The sequence below is a fragment of the Ceratotherium simum genome, chromosome 27 (genome assembly GCF_057802395.1).
Source record: "Ceratotherium simum simum isolate JZ-2026a chromosome 27, ASM5780239v1, whole genome shotgun sequence".
Taxonomy (NCBI): Eukaryota; Metazoa; Chordata; class Mammalia; order Perissodactyla; family Rhinocerotidae; genus Ceratotherium; species Ceratotherium simum.
Window position 1 is genome coordinate 11,270,569 of NC_141926.1, and position 19,842 is coordinate 11,290,410.

The 19,842-nt window shown below is 46.0% G+C and overlaps 1 protein-coding gene across 2 annotated transcripts in view; it reads left to right on the top strand.

The window, feature by feature from the left end:
• The window catches only part of RUNX1 (RUNX family transcription factor 1), a 90,276-nt gene that overhangs the window by 37,935 nt on the left and 32,499 nt on the right, over positions 1-19,842 (top strand). The window contains exon 4 of one of the 2 annotated variants that reach the window (XM_087418121.1): positions 13,395-13,586. The exons of the other annotated variant lie outside the window; for it this stretch is intronic. Within the exon in view, the coding sequence (XP_087274247.1) occupies positions 13,395-13,586 (192 nt within the window). The remainder of the gene's footprint in view (positions 1-13,394; positions 13,587-19,842) is intronic. 2 annotated transcript variants of the gene reach the window in all.

A 19,842-nucleotide genomic window follows, 5' to 3' on the forward strand; every position in this document is an offset into this window, starting at 1 on the left:
GTTTTAATGGTTTGTTCTTTTGCTATGAAAAGTTGACAATAAAGAAGGGGTAAATTAGGTGTAATCTATTACTGGGCATTACTGTATTATGAGACGCATCACAAGACACTCTTACACGTGGTATATTTATATCAAGTTCTATGTGAAGTAAGTTATGCAGTGTGCCTGGGAAAATTCACTATAGCCAATAGCCAAATATTCTGGCTCTACATTTATAGATGAAAGCCAAGGTAAAAAAAATTTTAAGTACCCAGAGTTCTTTTCTGTGTGCCTTTTTAAAAAGTAACACAATCGAATTAATCTGCCAACTCCCTAGACCCCTATAAAGTAAGTTAATGGCAATACATTAGTTGGGTACTTCCACGATTCACATATACTCAGGTTCCATTAAAGCAACTATTGACTAAAACTCAAGACTGTTATCGAAATCTTCCAGTGTGCTTTCATATACCGAAACGCTGAACATTTGAGATTCCATTTGTTTGGTTTTATTTTTGTTTTTGTTCACTATGGCTTAGAAGTCAGTGTTCTGGTCATTTGAGATAAAAAGTAAACATTGGGAATAAGTAAGTTCTTAAGTGCTATATACATTTATGGCCCTTTTTGGATTTGTTCCTGGTGTTGCCTTGTTTTGACTTACCTTTGAAGTGGTTTTATGATATTTCCAATTCACTCACGTTAAAGAGCTAAGGAGAAATACGCCTCGTCACATCCTTTCGTTCGTCTCTGACCTTGCCAACAGGGCATAGCTCTGAGTTGCAGAAATGAAGCAGAGCGCTCTGAGCCTGAGGGAGTGAGAGGAGTTTGGAGCCAGACCAACTTGGCCTATGAGTCTGATCCCTACTGCTTACTAGCTGCGTGTCAGTCTCCCCATCTGTAGAACGGGCTTAGTGGCACCTGCCTTGCTGGGGGATGTGAGGATTAGATGAGACAGCCCGGGAGGCAGACTGGAGGTGTGGGTGGCAGCCCAGGCTCCAGAGCTGGCTGTCTGATTCAACCTCGCCTCTCCTCCCTGATCAGATTGGCTTCCCCATTCTCAGCCTCCTCAGGTGTCAAACCAGGACGATGACATCCCTGTCTTGGGGGATTCTGGTGCAGATTGAATAAAGCAACACCTCTGATGACAGCATGGTGCCTGGCACAGACATGCTTCTTAAATATTAGCTGTTACTATTAAAGCACATGCTGTGGACACAGTTAGATCCCTTGCCCTCATCCCGTAGCCCTTACCAGGGGAAGCAACTGGAATTCTGCCCAAGCGGAGGCCAAATATTTGCCACTGCCAGGTTATTAAAAAAAAAAAAAATCCTGGCAGGTTGGGTCCTTAGGATACAATACAATAAGGGCTTTTTTCTCTTTTTCCTTTCACCCTACCTATTATTAACTCCAAATACCAGGTCACAGAATCGACTTCAAGAACTTATTCCTTATTGAAGCAAAACCATGTTAACCATATTGCCCTCTTTCCTTGGAGAGAGTGGTCTTTTTCCAAACAAAGATTTTCTCAAAATGTAGCTGTTTCTTAACTGAATGTTAGCACCTCTGCTGCTGTGTGACCAGCCAAGACTCTTAACATCTAGAAGCTTCCACTGGGTCATCTATAAGATGGGAATAATAATATGAGCTCTGTCTACTGCATGGGATCATTTTGGGTGAACTGAGATAATATATATCAAGCTGCTTTGTAAACAGTCTATCAATTATGTAACAGAAATATAACAAATAATTAGAAAAATAATAGAAAAATTTATTATTATGTGTATATGATACAAAAATCTTAGGGATTTTAAATAAAATAATTATTGGTTTCTTGAAGGTAGATTTTATCTCATCATGTCATGACCAATGAGAAGGAAATTGTAGAGAAAAAATAGAGATATTTAAATCAGCCCCCACTGTGAATCCATATTTTTAGAAACTTTAGCTGTTGCCATTAGAATATCTTAATATTTTCTTTGCCTAGTACTATATATCTTTTAAGAATACTTGAGACAAAAAGAAGCAGCCTTGACAGTTAAGAGAGCTGAGTTTTCTTTTAATATGTATTTCTTTTCCAAAACCAAATACAGTTTTTCCTGTATAATTCTATTATTCCATTTTCTTGCAATGAAAGTCTTGGGAAGAGTTTCGAAGCATGTAAAGCCGTAGTGTAACTTGCTGGGTTCTTATCCCTTTTTTCTCGCCCGTGGCTTTTTATATATGCTTGCTCGCCTGAGATTTCTGGATTAGATTTCAGAGAGGTGAAATGTTACACCCTGAGCCTCCGTGCCAGTTTCCCAGGACGAGTCAAAACTGCAGCTGCTCTGAGGTGAGAATCTTTCAAGGCTCCGGCTTGCTGTCCTGTTCATTTGCTGACAGGCTGCCGGGAGCAGGTTGGGAGAAACTCGTTCTATTCCTTGGGTGATTCAGCCAGTCTCAAAATAAATAGGTAGCAGAGTGCAGGGAGAAAGAACTGGAAACCGCTGAAATTTGAGTCTTGAGGACTGGGATTTTCTCGGGAGCTGCTCTGTTGACCTGTAGTACCAGGAATTCTGAGCCCCGGGCGGGGGAGCGGCCTGCCTAGTGGAAAGACAGCTGGCCTGGGAGTCTAGCTTCTGGCCCTGGCCCTAGCTCAGCAGCCCACATCCCCTCTCAGAGCCTCAGTTTCTTCATCTGCAGAAAGAGAGAGAGAGGATTTGATGATTTTAAGATCCTTATCAGCTTCTAAAAGTACGATTCGATGTCTGTAGGCATGATTGCACTTGCAATGCATCATCTTCTAACCAGGAGAAGGAGAGCCCGGGCACTGTAGCCAGCCTGCCAGCCTGGGGAGACAGAGATCCAGGACTGAGAAGATGGGGGAGGGCTGGGTGGAGGAAGAGCGAGGGAGGCTGCACCTACTCACTCCCCAAGCTGGGGAAAGAAATGAAGAAAAATCCACTCCAGAGTGACGTGCTGTAGTGGGGGAAATCATCCTAACTAGATTTCCCATGGCTTTGGCATCATTAAGAATAAAAAAAAAAGACACCTTTATACCCACAAAGTGCTCAATTGTGCAAGCCACAGAGCCCCAACATGGCCAACTTCCTGAAGCTGGCCGGTCAGAGACCTCGGTGTTAATTCCTCAGCCAACTCAAAAAGATGGTTGGAGTCCTTTTGACTTAATTGTTGGATGTTGCCGAGCGAGGCTGCCTTCCTCCTTTGCCTCCTCGCAGTATTATGGGCTGTTCTTCATTACCTGCCCTACCTATCTTCACAATCTAGCCACAAACAGCTTTGGTTGACCACACCACTTCCCTATTGAAAGTTAATACTGTTTGACTCATTCTGTGTTACTAACCTGAAGCCAAAGAAAACAAGCCAGAGAATAACCGGCTTGTATGGAGTTTGGAAAGCTCTCAGAGGCCCTGCTTTCAAAATCCTATACAGTAGCTTTACTATATCTCTCTGCTGCAGCTGCGGAGAAAACGAAGGAAGCAGAAGTGGTTAAAAAAAAAAGGTTGAGGGTGGGGAAGAGACAGGGAAGCACGTGAGGTGGGGGCCCCCCTCAGGCTGGGAAAAGACTCAGCATAATCAGCAGCAGTTGAGGAGGGCTCTCTCTACTGGGCTGAGATTGCGTTCTCACACCAGAGTGTTCATACAGAAGAGGGACTGTTTGCGGAGTTAAAAGGAGAAAAAGTTCAAAACGTGCATTGAAAAGGTGGTTCTCCTATTGCACTGGTAGCAGAGTGGAGCTGGGAAGCTGGTCTCCAAGCCGGCCTTCCAGAGGCAGAGTCCCAAGGTCAAGACAGAGAAGGGAGAAGGTCTGTTACTGTCAGATCTGGACAGGATTTGGATGGGAGACTGTTGCCGGGGTTTGCGAGGCAAGGATTGACAGCGTTCTCGTCCTTCGCTCCATCACTGGCTCAGATGTGGTCACCCGGGTGAATGGGGGCACTTCTTGGAATAAATAGAACTTTCCCTCCCAACATCACCTGGCACACAGTGGGACCAGCATGCTCATCACTGTGCTGTGGCTCTTTGGGAGTCCCAGGCAAATAGCCACTTGCCCATTCGGGTAACCAGAGGGGGAGGACTCCTTCCCCCACAAATGCTCCATCTCAGCTGCACGTTGACCGTGGTAGATGAAAGTTAGCCTGAGTGAGGCCATCATCTATCAAACAACCTGAAAGCTTTTCCTCTCAATGGTGTGAGGTAGGGCTAATGGCCTGTTAAAAACAGCTACTGGTCACAATAGGCTTTCTAACTAGTTAGTGCTCGGGAGCTGTGAGTGGCTAGAGTACCACAGTCCTTTTGTACCAGCCAAGGCCCGCTCGGGCATCTATTAAAAGACTTTGGCTGGCTTCTCAGTCTCCGGCTTCTGTGAGGCCAGCCCAGAATTCAGTTGGCATTTGTGACATGAGAGGGGGGTGGGAGTCAGATCTCCCCTCCCTGCGGCCGGGAAACCCCTGGGGCCCAGCGGGCAGGCTTTTGGGAATAGGAAGGAATTTTCTTACCCTTTTCCAGAAGTTCAGAGGAATAGAGATCATCCTACACGTTGCTGGGTGTGCGTCCCAGAATGAGTCTAGACCAGGAAAGGGAGTTTATTCGCTCATTCATTCATTCATTCATTCATTTCTTCATTCACCCAGCATTTATTGGGGCACCACCGAACCTTGAAAGGGCCCTCAGTTACCTCGGTCCTGTCCGGTCATGCTCAGGGCCTCTGCTAGTTATGCACGGTATGCGCCAGTGCAGGAGGGGACTGGAGACGTGTCGGGAGGTCAAGAGGCCTGTGTGGAGAACAGGAATGCCCAGGAACACGATGGAACAGGTGGAGTGTGTGAACCTCTGAGATCTTTCCTTCTTTCCCCCAGGCCTTACCTGTCCAGCCTGGGCTAGCTCTGCTGAAGACCTGAACTCCAAAGCCAGGTCAAAACGCTCCAGGCGGCATTTCCTGAGTCGATACTCAGCTCTCAATACTACCCCTACCCTGCCACCAACACCTACCCTCCCAAGGTCACCTTCCATTCAGAGCCCATCATGGAGGCAGGAGCTACTGGGATAAATGAATCTACATTACCAGCAGTTACCACTCTTGGGTTACTTTTTAATTACTCTCTAACAGGGGGTTTTCTCGAGACAATCCCTGCACTGAGGGAAGGTTGATAGCACTTGGAATTACAGGCTGGTAGAGGAGAAGGAACCTTGAACTTGTGAGCTGTCTGCACCGCTCTATGGAGGTTTCCTCCGCCGCCCCCACAGAGGGCTACCTCTGGTCAAGAGCAAAGGAAACCAGGCAGATTCTGGGCCCTGAGCTGCAATTACCTCCTTAGTCACCAGACAGAAACAGGAGGTAACCCATGGCGACCGATGACTACAGATTTTGATTCCTCTGCTTTTAGGGAGGCCCCGGTCTCGAAAAGCTTATGAGACTGAGCTAAAAACTCCACTGCCTGTCACTGTGAGCCTTGAACTTCAGGGAACTCAGTTTTGTTTCTGCTTTTGTCCTGTGAGTTTGGGGGGCCTGGTTTAGGGAGGGAGGGGCCCTGGGCCTGACATCTGTGTTGGTTGTTGATCTTGTTTGGGCCCCAGCTAGCTTTGCCGTGGTGTCTTAGCCCACGTCTTGAGGGCTACTGTGGGACACTGCGTGTGTGAGTGTGTGAAGATACTACAGAAAAACAAGAAGCTGCAACAGCTCTTTGCTTCTGTGAGGGGGCGAGGCTCAACTCAGCACAAGGGCCTTTTATCCATTCTTTTTTATTTTTTGGTGAAATAAAAGAAAAAAATAGAGAAGACAAGTTTTACCATCTATTTAACTTCTAATGAGACAATTCTCCATGAAACTCTGTTATGTTCCGTTATGACATTTTTCCTCAACCAGTAGCTTTTCTGAGCCCTCTACAATTCCATGTCAGCTGAAAACTTGAGCTCAAACTTCCTTTGCCCCAAATGAATTCTACTTTCCTACAGTCCAATGGAGGACAGCTGGATGGCACCAATCATGAAAGATCTGGACATTCAGTCAGTCAGGTGGTCAATCAGTCAACATTTAGTGAGCTTCCTATGTGCCAGGTGTGAAGGATACAGCTGTGAAGAAAAGAGACAAAATCCCACCCTCCTGGAACTTACAGTCCAGTGGACACAGACAGACCATAATATTAATGAGTGCTGTGGAGAAAACTGAAGCCAAATGGCCAGGGATTGGTCAGGTAAGGGACAGTTTGCAACTTAAAATAGGGTGTTCAGGAAGTCCTCAGGGAGGAGACGAAATTTAAGCAAAGATGTGAAGGATAAGAGGGATCTGGTCCACAGGTATCTGGAGAAACAGTGTTCTGGGCAAAGGAAACAGCAAGTGCAAAGGGCCTGAGGCAGGCATATAGGAGCTAGAGCAAGGTGACCAGTGTGCCTGGAGCAGAGTGGGGAATTCAAACTGTCTGCCTTCTAGTTTCAAATAGGGGGTCTTCACCTCAGAAAGCAGGCTTAGAAAAATGCCAGCCTGACCTCTGAAATAGATGCTTTAAGCCCTGTGTGGGGACCACTGCAGGACCATGGTGTGAGAAAACCCAGGGTAGGGAAGCCCCAGGCACAGGCAGACTTGGTTTCACTTGCCTACCTGTTGCCACCTGTAAGAGGACAGAGCTCTTCCCAACCAAAGCACCGCTGTCCCTGTTGGTGATTCTCCTGGGGTTAAAGCATCGCGTGTGTAGGATCCCTAAGGAAGTTGCCTAGTGGACTTTTCCCCACTGGCTTGGTGTGATCTATCCTCCCGTAGGAGGTCAGAGGGCCCAGGGGAGCAGAAGCCCTGAGCAGGGCCCGTGGGTCGGGGGTCAGACACTGTACAGGCAGGGTGATGAGCCTTAACCTCAGAGTTACATTCCTCTTCCCACTGATGGAGGGGATGGGCAGGGGACCAAAAAGTATCACTATTTTCTAACCAGTCAGAGAAGCAGGGAAATGAGACCCTGGATTAAGGTTCGGCTGAGTGGCTTTCTTCCCAGCTGCAGCCCTTGACAATTTCCTGGCAGGTTTTAAGGAGAGTTTAATGGCCCACTCCCTGTGGATGGAGAGGATTATCTGGGTGATAATGGAGAAGAGGCAAAAACAAAATGTGGTGTCCCAGTCCGTGGGTGGGTAGCAGGGAAGTCTCAGTGAAGGCTTGAGGGGAGAGAGGAAAGGATCTGTGAGAACTGACATCCAAGGTCACTAATTACTGTCCAAAAGGCCACTGAGGAACAGCAGGAGACGGAGGAAGAGCAAATTCTCAGGATGCATGGTGCAAAGCGGCCGACCACCAGCATGCAGAAGGGTGGGGCAGGCAGGGTGGAAACCCAGGTTCCAGTGAGAGCTCTGAAGACCAACTTGACAGTTGGACTTGGGGCTTGCTCCCAAGGGCCAGGTACCCACCTGAAAAAAGACAGAAAGAAAACTTTGAAAGTCCTAACGTCGTATGAAGGTGTTCACTCAACATGCTTAGAGCCATCGGACCAGAACCAGTTGAGTAGCTGATGGCTGCCAATGCAATTGCCGCGAATGCCTTTAGAGCCCCCCCGGAGTAATCCATCTTAGCCCTTTAACTCCAGGCTTCCAGATAAGGAGGCTGAGAGGTGAAAAGACTTGCTCTTGTCTGCAGGAAAGTTGGGTGGAAAAGCAGATTTAGAATGGAGCGTTCTTAACAGGCAGACTGGCGGTCACGTCTCCCTGGTGCCATGTTGTTTCCCCAGGGAGACAAGGATTAGAACGTCTGTGTTGACAGCCCCATCCTCGTGGGGGCTCCGAGGTCTTAAGTGCTGCATTTCTGGAATGGAATATTGGGTTCCACGCAACCTTCTCCGGCTGATCCCGAAAGTCTCCGTAGATGGCAGGACAGAAGTTACATCCCAGGGGAGAGTTCTCTGTTCAGCCTGATTATCGTGACCATGACTCAGATAGAATCTCAGTGATGGTGGGAGAGAGACAGTCACAACCCGCCTCCTTGCAGGGCAGAGTTTGGGCATTTTCAGCTGCTCCATATACATCGAAGAATTTTAAAATTAAGGAAAAGTCCACCAAATAGTTATCACCAGAACAAGGCCCTCACTCAGGGCCCATGGACACTTAGGCCAAACACAGTTCGGGTATGTTTGGTGTTTCGATTACCAGCCCATGGCAAAGTAGAAGCACATTGAAAGCACGTGCTCATAGGGAGAAGTCGCCCCCTCTCACACTCACACTCCCAGGTGTTCCCCGGACCAGCGGCAGCATTACCTGGACCTTATCAGAAATGTGAATTCCCGGGTCCCACCCAGACCTACCCCACCAGAACGTCAGGGTGATTCCAGTGCCCACTCAGATGTGTGAGATGTGGCTCTCTACTCCAGGGTCACAGGATGGTCCAAGCTCTCTTCTCTTGTAAGCACAAGAGGGGAACAGCAGTGGGATTGTGAGGCAGAGTGTGCAAATCTATTCTAGTGGCCCTGTGATCTGCGACTACGTAACAGAGGATGCCTCTCCTCTCTATTCACCTGGGGTTCACAGAAATTGGTATTTCTAGGTGCACTGAGCATGAGGTCGGGGGTGGGGGGGCACTTGAGGGTGTGGGTGTGTTTTCAGACCTGCCCTCTTCCTCTCATTGGCTGTGTGAGATTGGGTAAATGACACAACCTCTCTGAACTTCACTTCCCACACATTGGTTAAAAAACAAGGCTGCTTTCTCTGGCCCTTCTCCACTTCCGAAGTTCGCCAAGCTTGGGCTATTCTCTCTTTTTTTTTTTTTTTTTTTGTGAGGAAGATCAGCCCTGAGCTAACATCCACACTGATCCTCCTCTTTTTGCTGAAGAAGACCAGCTCTGAGCTAACATCTATTGCCAATCCTCCTCCTTTTTTTTTTCCCCCCAAAGCCCCAGTAGATAATTGTATGTCATAGTTGCACATCCTTCTAGTTGCTGTATGTGGGACGCCGCCTCAGCATGGCTGGAGAAGTGGTGCGTCAGTGCGTGCCCAGGATCCGAACCCGGGCCGCCAGTAGCAGAGCGCACGCACTTCACCGCCAAGCCATGGGGCCGGCCCCCGGGCTATTCTCTTGATTGAAGAATATAGGAAGAGATTGGGGTAAAAGTTAGAATTCCCATGTTTATATAACATTGGATGATATATAAACATGTATATATAATATGTATTCTAATATATAATATATTAACATATTATATATCATTATATATTTTATATTACATTATATATTGAATATATAATATATGCACAATATATAATATGGGACAATACTGCGCAACATTAAATTAGCTAGCAGATGGATGGGTTTGTGGTTAGGAAGGTTTACTTCACCACCTGCAAGGTGCTTTAAGGAGGATCACATTCACATTCAGTACCTTTGCTGTCAAGTCCTAGTGACTTTAATGACCCTGGAACCTAGAGGTTAGAGTGTTATACCGGGAAAAATGAGCTGTTCTCTATACACATCAATTTCTTTTCCATAGGCATAAAGCAGTAGCAAATTAAGGAAAGAAAAATCCATGGTTTTATATCCAGATCCATGTTGTTAGTATCAGATTGATTGGCAAACATCTTTTAAAATACATATATCCTTTTGGAAGAATCAGAGTGTGATAGATAGATAGACAGATAGATATGTAGATGTATACACACACACACACTTATAGAGATAGATATCTTCTTGGTATTATCATTTTGCATAGATTTTTCTCAACTGCTCATCGTGACAATGCTTTGAATATACAGCTTCCTAATTTTTCTGCTGAGAATCTATCAACGAAACTAGTAAACCCATATCAGAAACATGGACTCACATGTTGATTGCCAGAAAATTATTCTCTCTAGCCAAAATTTTCCAAGAAAAGATGACAATTTAGCCTTATCTATTTTCCATGATAGAAGATTATATACTGTATTTCGGTTACTTACAGCCACAGATGCTTTCTTGAAAAAGTAAGTTCAGTTACCAATGAAATATGCATACCTACTCAGTCTAGTTTTTATAGCAGAAAACTGAAAGCTGGTCTCATTATCCATCACAAAAGCATAACATTTAGGGATGCCCTATGGGCCTCCATCACAGAAAATGACGAGATGTCATTAGAATGAAGAAGTATGTCTTTAGAATGAAGAAGTAAAATTTAGTGGATGAGATTAATTTATTTTTATTCCCTTTTTTTCCATTTGGCTTTTCATGGTTTTGCATATGTGATAAAATTCTAATCAAGTACTGTTTTTAAAAATGTGAAAATGGTAATAGAGAACATAATTTAGGATCTTTTTCAACTCTGCTTATGATCCAATAAGATGTCCCAGTATGAAACCTTGAGGTAGCCACTATTTTAAGGCCCACCGTGTGAACACTCACAGTTGACTTGCAACATGCACAAAAAGCCAGGCTACCAACATGCATATAATTCTACCAGAAGGTCTGATCCAGGGTTGAATTCCCTGGCGCCACCTGAAGCCCAGTACTCAGTAAGAAAGAAGAAAAGTGAATTTGATAGTGCACATTTTCCATACGCCTGTATTTAAAATGCAGGGGGCAAATTGACGTTTTAATAGCACACAGATACGGGAAATTGGAGACATAAAGCACTCATTTTCCCCAGCTTGAAAGTTTGTATCGGAAGCTTCTGTATTTCACACAAAACATTGCTCTTTGGCACGTGAAATCGGATGGTTTCAGAAAAGAAGAATTAGGTGTTCCTTTGATCTAGCTTATAAATGCATCTGAACCACACCTTGGGTATGATAATGCTTTTTACTCCCCCAGTGCCTTGGTGTTACAACTCTCTAGCACCGTGTCAGGAAGAGGGGAAGGGGGTCAAGATTCCCTGCAAAGGCAGTAACGCTCTCCCTTACTCCCAGATCACACGTGGGGAGGGTGTGGAATGAACTCTTCCCCCTCTCCTCCGGCATGAACTCAGCCCCGGGACTCTCGGGGCTTAGGAAATAGCTTAGAGTGAAGAATTGTTTTCTCTGAGAGTTATGCCCGAACATTCCTGCTAAAGCAGACAGTCATCGGTTAATCTCTGTAAATGACTGCGATTTTGGCAGGTGTCAGCTGGTACAGAAATGGCTCACATGTTAAAACATTTTTTTTTTTTTTTAAGCAGAGGGCAATCAGAGGGGACTAATAAAAAAATCTCATGTTGTGTTGGCCTAGTAGTGACTTACCTGAGATGACTTATTCCTGTTTGGTTTCTTGGTGGCTGAGGCAGACACAACTGACGGCCTTTCTTCAAAGGCTGACCATCAACTCCAAAACGCCAAATGCCATGCATCCAGAATGATCTCGTACACATCATTTCCCTGGATCACCCGCTGTCCTTGACACGGTGTTCTTCAAAAATGCCACTGGGTGCCCAAGGAATGTGAAGTTTTGAAATGGGTACAAAACCTGCTGGAAGCCTCTGCACCATTACTTCGCCAACCGGCATTCCTTCTGAGGTGCTAGAAGTCTCCAGAATCATTTTTCCTGCCTTCTCCTCTTAACTCCTAATACCGGGCGTAAGGTCATGGTAGGCATTTAAAGGGCTGAATTATTAGGCTTTAAATGGTTTTTGAGTTGGAATTGTTTGTTTTTCTGCAAGAAAACTTCAGATTTTTCAGTCTGATCATCAGGAAGCTGAGAATCAGTCACAAGGATAAGAGGAGGGAGGAGTCAAGGAAAGCTCTGTCCAGAGACACTGAATTACACCATGATTGACTGAGATAGAATGTTCTAGAAAAAGACGTTTTCATACTTCTGAGGGAAAGAGATGACGGGGGTTGTTCCGGGACCTGGCCCCACGGCCTTTCGCCCGCAAGGCTGGTGCTTAAAATACTCAGCCGGTAAGAGGCCTCTCACATGTGTGCTGGGCCTGCGTGACTCAGGCTGTTTGTGTTCAGGTCGAGTATTGTGGGCTGCAGGGCTGAATCAGAGTCCAGATTTGCCTTGGTGACACATGAAAAGAGGGAGCGTTGCATTTGAACTACACAAATATTATGCTGAAGAATTTTTCCTCATTTTGGAGCCAAACAGGTCTTGTTCGTGATAAAATCGCTGCAGTATAGTGGGTCCTTTTTCTGGTCTGGAATTTGAGACAGTGTCAACTGTGCCAAGGGGCCTGGCAGCAGGAAGAAATGGCAAGCCACGGAGATTTGGAACCATAATACGAGTTATAAAATTTAATTTTATAATTGTAGCGATTGGGAGCTGGGCTGAAAGGTACTTCTCCCACCCCGTACTGGGGCAGTAGAGTCGAGGGATCCTCTTTCTCACTGAGGGTGGGGTCAGGGCACGTTAGAGAGCATTTGATTGTGGCCGCAAGCAGCTGCTTCTCCAATCTGAGACCACCTGACGATGCAGGGGGGTTGTGAAATTGGTTAGTAACTCTTTATTCCAACCCCAGGGGTGAGGAAGGAGAAGGGCAGCATCGTCTTTGAAAGAGGAAGGACTCGCCCTGGCCCCCTGTGGCTGTATCGGTCCATCGGAGCCTCAGCTCTGCTTGACAGGCCTGAGTTCCAGTTTAAAGATGTTTTCATGGGGGATTAAGGGAGGAAACAGGAGGCCCAACCGTCCTGGCCCGTCCCCGTAAGTGGCCTCTGCTCCCTGCATCCTGGTGACGGTGATTTTGACAAGGAGCAAAGCAAGGACACTTACTGTCTGTACAGACACTGAGGGGCCCCCCTTCCCACCCTGGATTCCTGAGCCCCCTGGGGAAGCTCATCCAGTCAGCTGGCAGCTCCCTCTGGGCTCCAGTAGGCCCGCCTGCTGGGAAGATTGGACTGGACAAGGCCGGCTACACCTTCCTGTCAGTTCCCTCTGAGGGGGGTGCACCTGGGGAAGTCAGCTTCAGGGAAGAAAGAAGGCTCGTGAAAAGCTTTCGAGGAGAGGCAGAGGAGAGCGAGAGGGGCCGAGGGGCTGCTGGGGCCCGGCATTTCACGGGGATTCTGACCTCCCCAGGGGCTGTGGGTTTGCAGCCATACCTCATTTCCTGTTGGAAGGGGCTTGCCGCTAAGCTCTAGGGCCCACTTTGCTGCCTCTAAAACCTGCCGGTGGTTGGGTTTGCAGTAAGGAGCGGCTGTTCTGATGCCACTGGAAGGGCACCTTTCCTGGCTGCCATAGTTTAGCGCACAGCGCGTGGCAACTGCCAACAATTAATGCACCCTCTCTCCCTCCTGCCATCACCACCGCCACCAAGCCCTGTATGCCCACTGTGTTCTGCACAATGGAGATGGTGCAGAGGGTTGGGGTGGGTACCAGGGCCCACCCCAGTGTGACCAAAGGGGCCCCAGTCTGCTGTGGGCGCAACAGCCCCAAATTCCCACTGGGGGTGAGGGGAGAGGGAGGGGACAGACAAGAAAACCCCAAACTTTAGAAAATCCACAATACGTTTTCTGATCTCTTCCCTCCCTTCTTCCCTGCCTCCCTCTCCCCTTCCCACCCCTCCCCACAATAGGACATCGTCAGAAACTAGATGATCAGACCAAGCCTGGGAGCTTGTCCTTTTCCGAGCGGCTCAGTGAACTGGAGCAGCTGCGGCGCACAGCCATGAGGGTCAGTCCGCACCACCCAGCCCCCACACCCAACCCTCGGGCCTCCTTGAACCACTCCACTGCCTTTAACCCTCAGCCTCAGAGTCAGATGCAGGGTAAGTACCTGGACGAGCCCGCTTCCCGCCTTGCCCTCAGGCAGAACCCACCCAGAGCAGCCCTCTTCCGTGTTCCAAGGGTGGGCTACAGACCAGCTGCCTGGGAGCTGGTTAGACATGCAGAGTCTCAGGCCGCCCCAGACCCACTGAGTCAGATCCGCATTGTAACAAGATCCCCAGATTAAAAGCTCTGCTACGTAGGATAGAGAGAGGATATGGAACGAGATATCTGTATGTAGATAATATCTCGAATTTTTTGCGAGTTAGCTTTGGCTATGCTATTTCCTTATCTACGCTTTAGGCTTGAAGACACACACACACACACACACACACACACTCACACAAGAAGCAAGGTGAAGGTGAGCCTGTTTCAAGTTCTTATTGTCTTCAGATTATTTGTGGGGTTGCTATCTAATATACCTTCTTTTGAAAATATAAAGAAGAGGAGAAAGGTCTGGATACCATCACATCAAGGGTATTATTTGCAAGAAATAAATTTGCAGTCAATAAAGAATGCAGGTGGCGCCCTCTCCATGGGGCTAGCTGGCACTTGCAAAAACACTGTAAAATACAGTAATTGCATAAAACACACTGTGCCAAGTTAGATAATACACAAAGTTCATTTACACTGCAGAAACGGCTGACGTCAATGATTATTTGCTCTGTGATACCATTTCAAATTTCCAAAATGCTGTCATTTTCTCTGTGCCGTGCAGGACACAGCTGGATGTGATATGGTCACAGTAAGATTCCTTTCTCAAAGTGGCAGGCTTGTTCAACTCAAAGGAAAAGATAAGCAACACATCTGGGGGAAGGGCAGGGAGCCAGCAAGGAAGGTGCCACTTGCCCTTCTGGGACAGCAGAAATTAGCTTCCCCAGGCATTTTCTCAGTGTGAGTGGTATTGTGGGATGTGCAAGTGTCATAAGTTCTTTAGGGTTTCCCGCTCAATAGCTGTCTCTTGGGGTTAGCACATGTGGCACTCTCGAAAGGCACGCCCACGCTCTTGCACGAGCCTGATGGTCCAGGCCATAAGCTCTCACCATTATGTTTCTGGGGGAGGTTCTTCTACTTGAGTGGAAAATTCCCCAAGAAATCTTCCCATAAGATACTATGCGCACAGCTGTTAAGTGGCCTATCCATAGAGCGGCCCTTTTGTATACAAACAGAAACCTAAAGCTAGACGTCTGGGGCTACCTCTCATCTGTGGTCTCATCTTAGGTGTATGTAGGACGAAGTCCCATGAAATCATTGGTTTCCTGGTGCTTAATAATCATGAGTACTTATTCAAAATATGCATATTGATTTTTAAAAATTCTAAAATGCAAGTGTGTGTGGTAAATGTGATCAAATGGCACGTTAAGTGAGAGAGATGGGCTTGGAGGGAAATGACACTTTTCTTCTAAAGAGAATAAAATTCTCAGGGAGATTCCTTGATCTTGTGTTTAGGACCATTTCAATTCATTTTTGCCATCTTCTGGATTCCATTTGTCACATCCAAGGGAAGACGTCTGTTTTCTTATTCTCTCATCACATAAGTGAACGTTTATGCTACTGAGTTGTTAAAGGGATTTGCCTTCTTCTACTGATATTAGAACCAAAAATATTAAGGATTTTTAAAGGCAATGGGAAATTCAACCATGTGGAGGCAAGTTGAAATTGTCACCATGACGTCAGCCTTGTTTCAGACGGTTCTGGTGAGGAATGAATCAGATCTGATTTCTCTCCTTGTCAGATATGCTCTCTTTACCAAAAAGAAGAAGAGGGGAGGGTGAATTCTTGTCCTCAGCAGTCAGCAACACTTGGGTGGAGGCATTACCGTGGACGGGCATTCTTTAGCTCTTTGGAATACTGTATGCTTAGCAGAGTATCAGGTTTACCCCAGAGCATCGCCCCTTTCTTGTTCCTTTTAAAAACTTTTTACTTCTGCAGCATCTAAGAAATAATAACTCGCTTTTACAGTACACTGGGGCTTAATTGCCACTCTAAAGAATGTGTTAACTATGTTGCTGATATTTTCTCTCCAAAATATGATTTGCTAGTCAGTACTTCACTTGTAAAATGGTAGGAAGAACTTTTGAAAAATAAGTATCCAGGATATTTTCATGTAAAACTACTTTTCCTTTTTCTTTCTTTTTTTCTTTTTAATTAAAAAAATGCTATTTTTATCCTAGTCATGTTTTGAGTAGACCCTTAGGATTTTTTCCTGCCTGAAATTAGAAAGTTAACAGGGATAAGAGTGAAGTCTCTTTCAGCCAGAACCTTCATTTTGTTCTTGACAGGTAGGAAAACGGTTATTTTCCCGGCTTAGCTCTGGAGCTTCTATATTATATTTAAGAAGATGCTTTATATAAAAATTCAGCATGTGTTGATAGCTCTCTTTGAAATGGCAGCGCTAGTTGTAAGAAAAATATCCCAAAGGTAGTCAGAGCAGTTCCACACTGGTGCCATATGGATGTGTAAATGTTTTCAGCATCGTGGAAATGTCGGTAACCGGGGGCTCAGAGAGATCACAGGTTAAAAGAGAGGCTGATACACCCTGTCTTGCTAGGACTTCATCGGGAGTCTTATGCCTATCCCTTTAAGTCTGTCAGTAGGAAATCACAGATACAGAAAAATGCCTCTATTTATCCAGAATCAGATGTGCCTGAGAATCACTCAAAATAGACATCTCAAATGATCTGAAGCAGGGTACAGATGGAAAAGGGGAGCAGGTTGCCATGCCACCAAACCACTGTTTATTTGTTGAGGTTTTCACTAAAAGGGCTGAGGTTAATTTCAACTTCCTATTTGACCAGGTCTTAAAATTGACTAGAAAGCCATTTTTGTCATGGCTACCCGTTTATGCAAGTCAAGACATCACCGTGAACTTCTAGAGCCAAGTTTTAGAATTCTTTTACGGTCATGGGAAAGAAAAAGGACACGTGTCCTTTTGGAAGATGGAACAGGGCAGATTCTAGAGAGACAAGGCGCTGGTGCTGAATCACACCTGCCTGTTGGAGATGGCTTCAGGCAACCGAGCAAGTAATTTTAGGAATTTGACTCCTGATTTATCAAAAATGATGAACCACATTTAAGGCTGCATAGCTCCCACCTTTCTGGGAAGATGGAGAGAGAGTGATATCTGCTGGTGTAGAAAACTGTCAAAACTATGGAAACTAAGAGGCCAGCTTTATTTTTCTTGGGTGTGTTGCCATAAACATCAAGGCTTGACGTTTAACTCTTTAATTGGACCAGTTATGACGGAGTTTGGCACAGGTCAGACCTTTTGTATACATTATTCCGTTATCACCACAATCCTGCTGTGGTATGGTTTACAGACAGAAAAACTGAACCTCAAAGGTTAACAATTGCCCAACATCTCCAAGATCATAAGCGACCCACTGGCACTCAAACCCAGACCTTTCTGGCTACAAAGCCAGTGCTGATGGGGTAGCAGGCTCTCCTGGGATCGCTCTCCTAACTCAAGGATCGATTAGCCACAGGGTTGACCCATGTCAAGAAGAATCCCAATTGCCAAAGGGGAGATGGGAGAAGTGCTGGATGGCTCATTCATTTGGCAGTCCTGTACTGAACGTATTTTGTTATCACTAGATGTTGATAATAATCACAGTAGGGCAGACTCTGGGTGGGCACCTTAAAAATTGTCTCCTTTTGGGACACGTACATTTGTTTTTAAAGATGGAGAGAAAGAAAAACTTAAATCAGAATAATGCATCTCTAATCATGAGTGAACAAAGGATGCGTGAGTGGAGAGAGGGCTTCCCAGCCAGCCACTCTTTGTTTATTTTATTGGGACAACAGCCTGACCTTCCTACATGTAAGAGTCTCTCTCGTGGGATCCATTGGGACCAAAGCCTTCTTAACGTCCAAACCCAGGCAACATCTGATTAGCCTTTAAGAGTGTGGGTGCCTGGCTTTGAGAGTTCCATATGGCCAGGGATGGGGGGTGTGGCTGACCTCTCCGAATGATCTCCTGATTTTTAGTATTCCAAATGATTTTTGTTTTGCTAGAGATTGTCCCCAAAAGCTAAAGTTACTTTGGAAAGACCGTATTCTGGTGCTCCTGTCTGTGAAGCTCTTTGAGATACTGAATCGACTTTGTTTCTGTACAGCTGTACAGGGTGCTTATGCCCCCCTTTATCAGCTAGATTGACAAAAGGAAAAAACGCTTTCCACTTTCCTGTGGGAGGAGAGAGAAATCCCCTCTCCAGCCTTGGGGGTAAACTATCAAACTGCGCGGCATCTCCTCCCTCCCCTTTCTCTCTCTCTCTCTTTCTCTCCTTCCTTTCTCTTCCTGCAATTCTAGAAGTTCAAACACAAAGTAGAGCTGGAGGCTGCTTGATTACCGTGGAAGTAGAGGGACAGTCAAAGACCAGAAATTCTCATACGTAAATCTATAAATGGTCATTTAATCGTTACACAAAGCAAAATATTTGGGGTGCTAGAAAGCAACTTATGAGACTTGCTGTAAACATGAAAAGTGCAGGATTTAAAAATAACTCTTACCCAAGTGTAGTAGAGTTTGAGAGCCTTTCAAGGTCTATAGCATCAGAATCTTACACTGAAAACAAGCCTGAATCAGATGTCGCTATGAATAAATAAAAATAAATAAATATGAGAAGGAAGGAAGGAAGAGAGGAAGGGAGGGGAAAGGGAGGGAGGGAAGAAAGGGAAACAGTGGGACGGATGCAGAAGGAAGAGCTTTCATGTGGGTGTAAGCAAGGTCACAGTGCTACAGCCACACCCCGCCCCCTCGGACAGAGAGGTGACAAGTTAACAGAACTAGAAGCACTCTCAAGGCAGGAACTGAGAACCCAGTTAACTGGTTTCTCTGTTCTTGGCTGGTGCAACATACACTGTAAGTTTAAGGAAAGTTTGAAAAGCTCATACTAATGAATTGCATCATAGACATTCAGAAAAGGGGTAAGAAGGATGGGGAGAAAGCTAAGTCCTTGTTTTCTCCCTTAAAAAAAAGCCCTAAGGCCCTTGCTTCCCAGCTGGCCTGTGGCCTTTGTTGCTGGAGTCTGATGTGGCCGCAGTGTCCATCGCCCTTGCTTTCCATTCACTCCCGTGAGTTACGTAATGGGGCTGAGAGGTAGCAACCTGCCGTTTACTCTCCGCACGCTATTTACGGATGGGCACAGTTACCAACACAGAACTCCCTTGAATAGCACTGCTCAGAGGCCTGGGATGTCTTTACAAGCACCTCGCAGCTAAGTACTTAATAAACTAGCCTTTCAAAGGAGCCACCAACCTGGCGAGCTGTCAGCACCCTCGTTGTCATAAACCACATTTTAGCGGGACTGCGTTTTCAGACCAAATGTTCTCATGGATGTCGTTCAAGGTGACCAGACTGTGTTCTCTGGAGCGTGTTGTTAATGCCTTGTGGACATCTTTTCTAATTAAAAGAAGGAAGGGTTCACTTTAAGGCTTGATCTTAATGATAAAATATTCCTTCCGTGGATTTGATACATTCTGAACTTTTCCCTTATTCTTGTAATCTGTGGGCCAGCATGCATGCACACACACACACAGACACACTCACAAAGGTTTTGTTCAGAAAAGTAAGTTTTTCACAAAGCTGTAGTTGGAGCACTTATTTAATATCAATGGTTAAACAGTAGGTGGGTTAACCTGAAAATCTAACGGCCAAGAACGATAGCAGAGCACAGTGGCTAAGAATGAGGGCTCAACAGGCAGACCAACTGGGTCCAAAACTGGCCTCCACCACGTATTGCTATAGGACTTTTGGCAAGTTACTTGACTTCTTAAAGTCTCAGTTTCCCTATCTGCAAAATGGGAGTCATAATTTTACTTGGAGATCCTAGGACCACCATGAAACATGAAGCAGTGGGCATTAGAGCCAGCCCATGGGTAGCACTTAATCACCGTCAGCTGTAATGATCAGCCTCACCAAACCAAGAGTATTCATTTCTTGTGGCTGCTGTAACAAGTTACCACAAACTTGGTGGCTTAAAACAACAGAAATTTATCCTCTCACAGTTCTGGAGGCCAGGATCCAAAATCGAGGCGTCAGCAGGGCCATACTCCCTCTGAAGACCCTAGGGAAGGATCCTTCCTCGCCTCTTCCAACCTCTGGTGGCTCCAGACATTCCTTGGCTTGAGGCTGCATCACTCCCACCTCTGCCTCCATCTTCACACGGCCTTCTCTGTGTCATCTCCTCTTCTGTCTCTTGTGAGGATGCTTGTCATTGGATTTAGGCCCCACCTAGATAACCCAGGATGATCTCATCT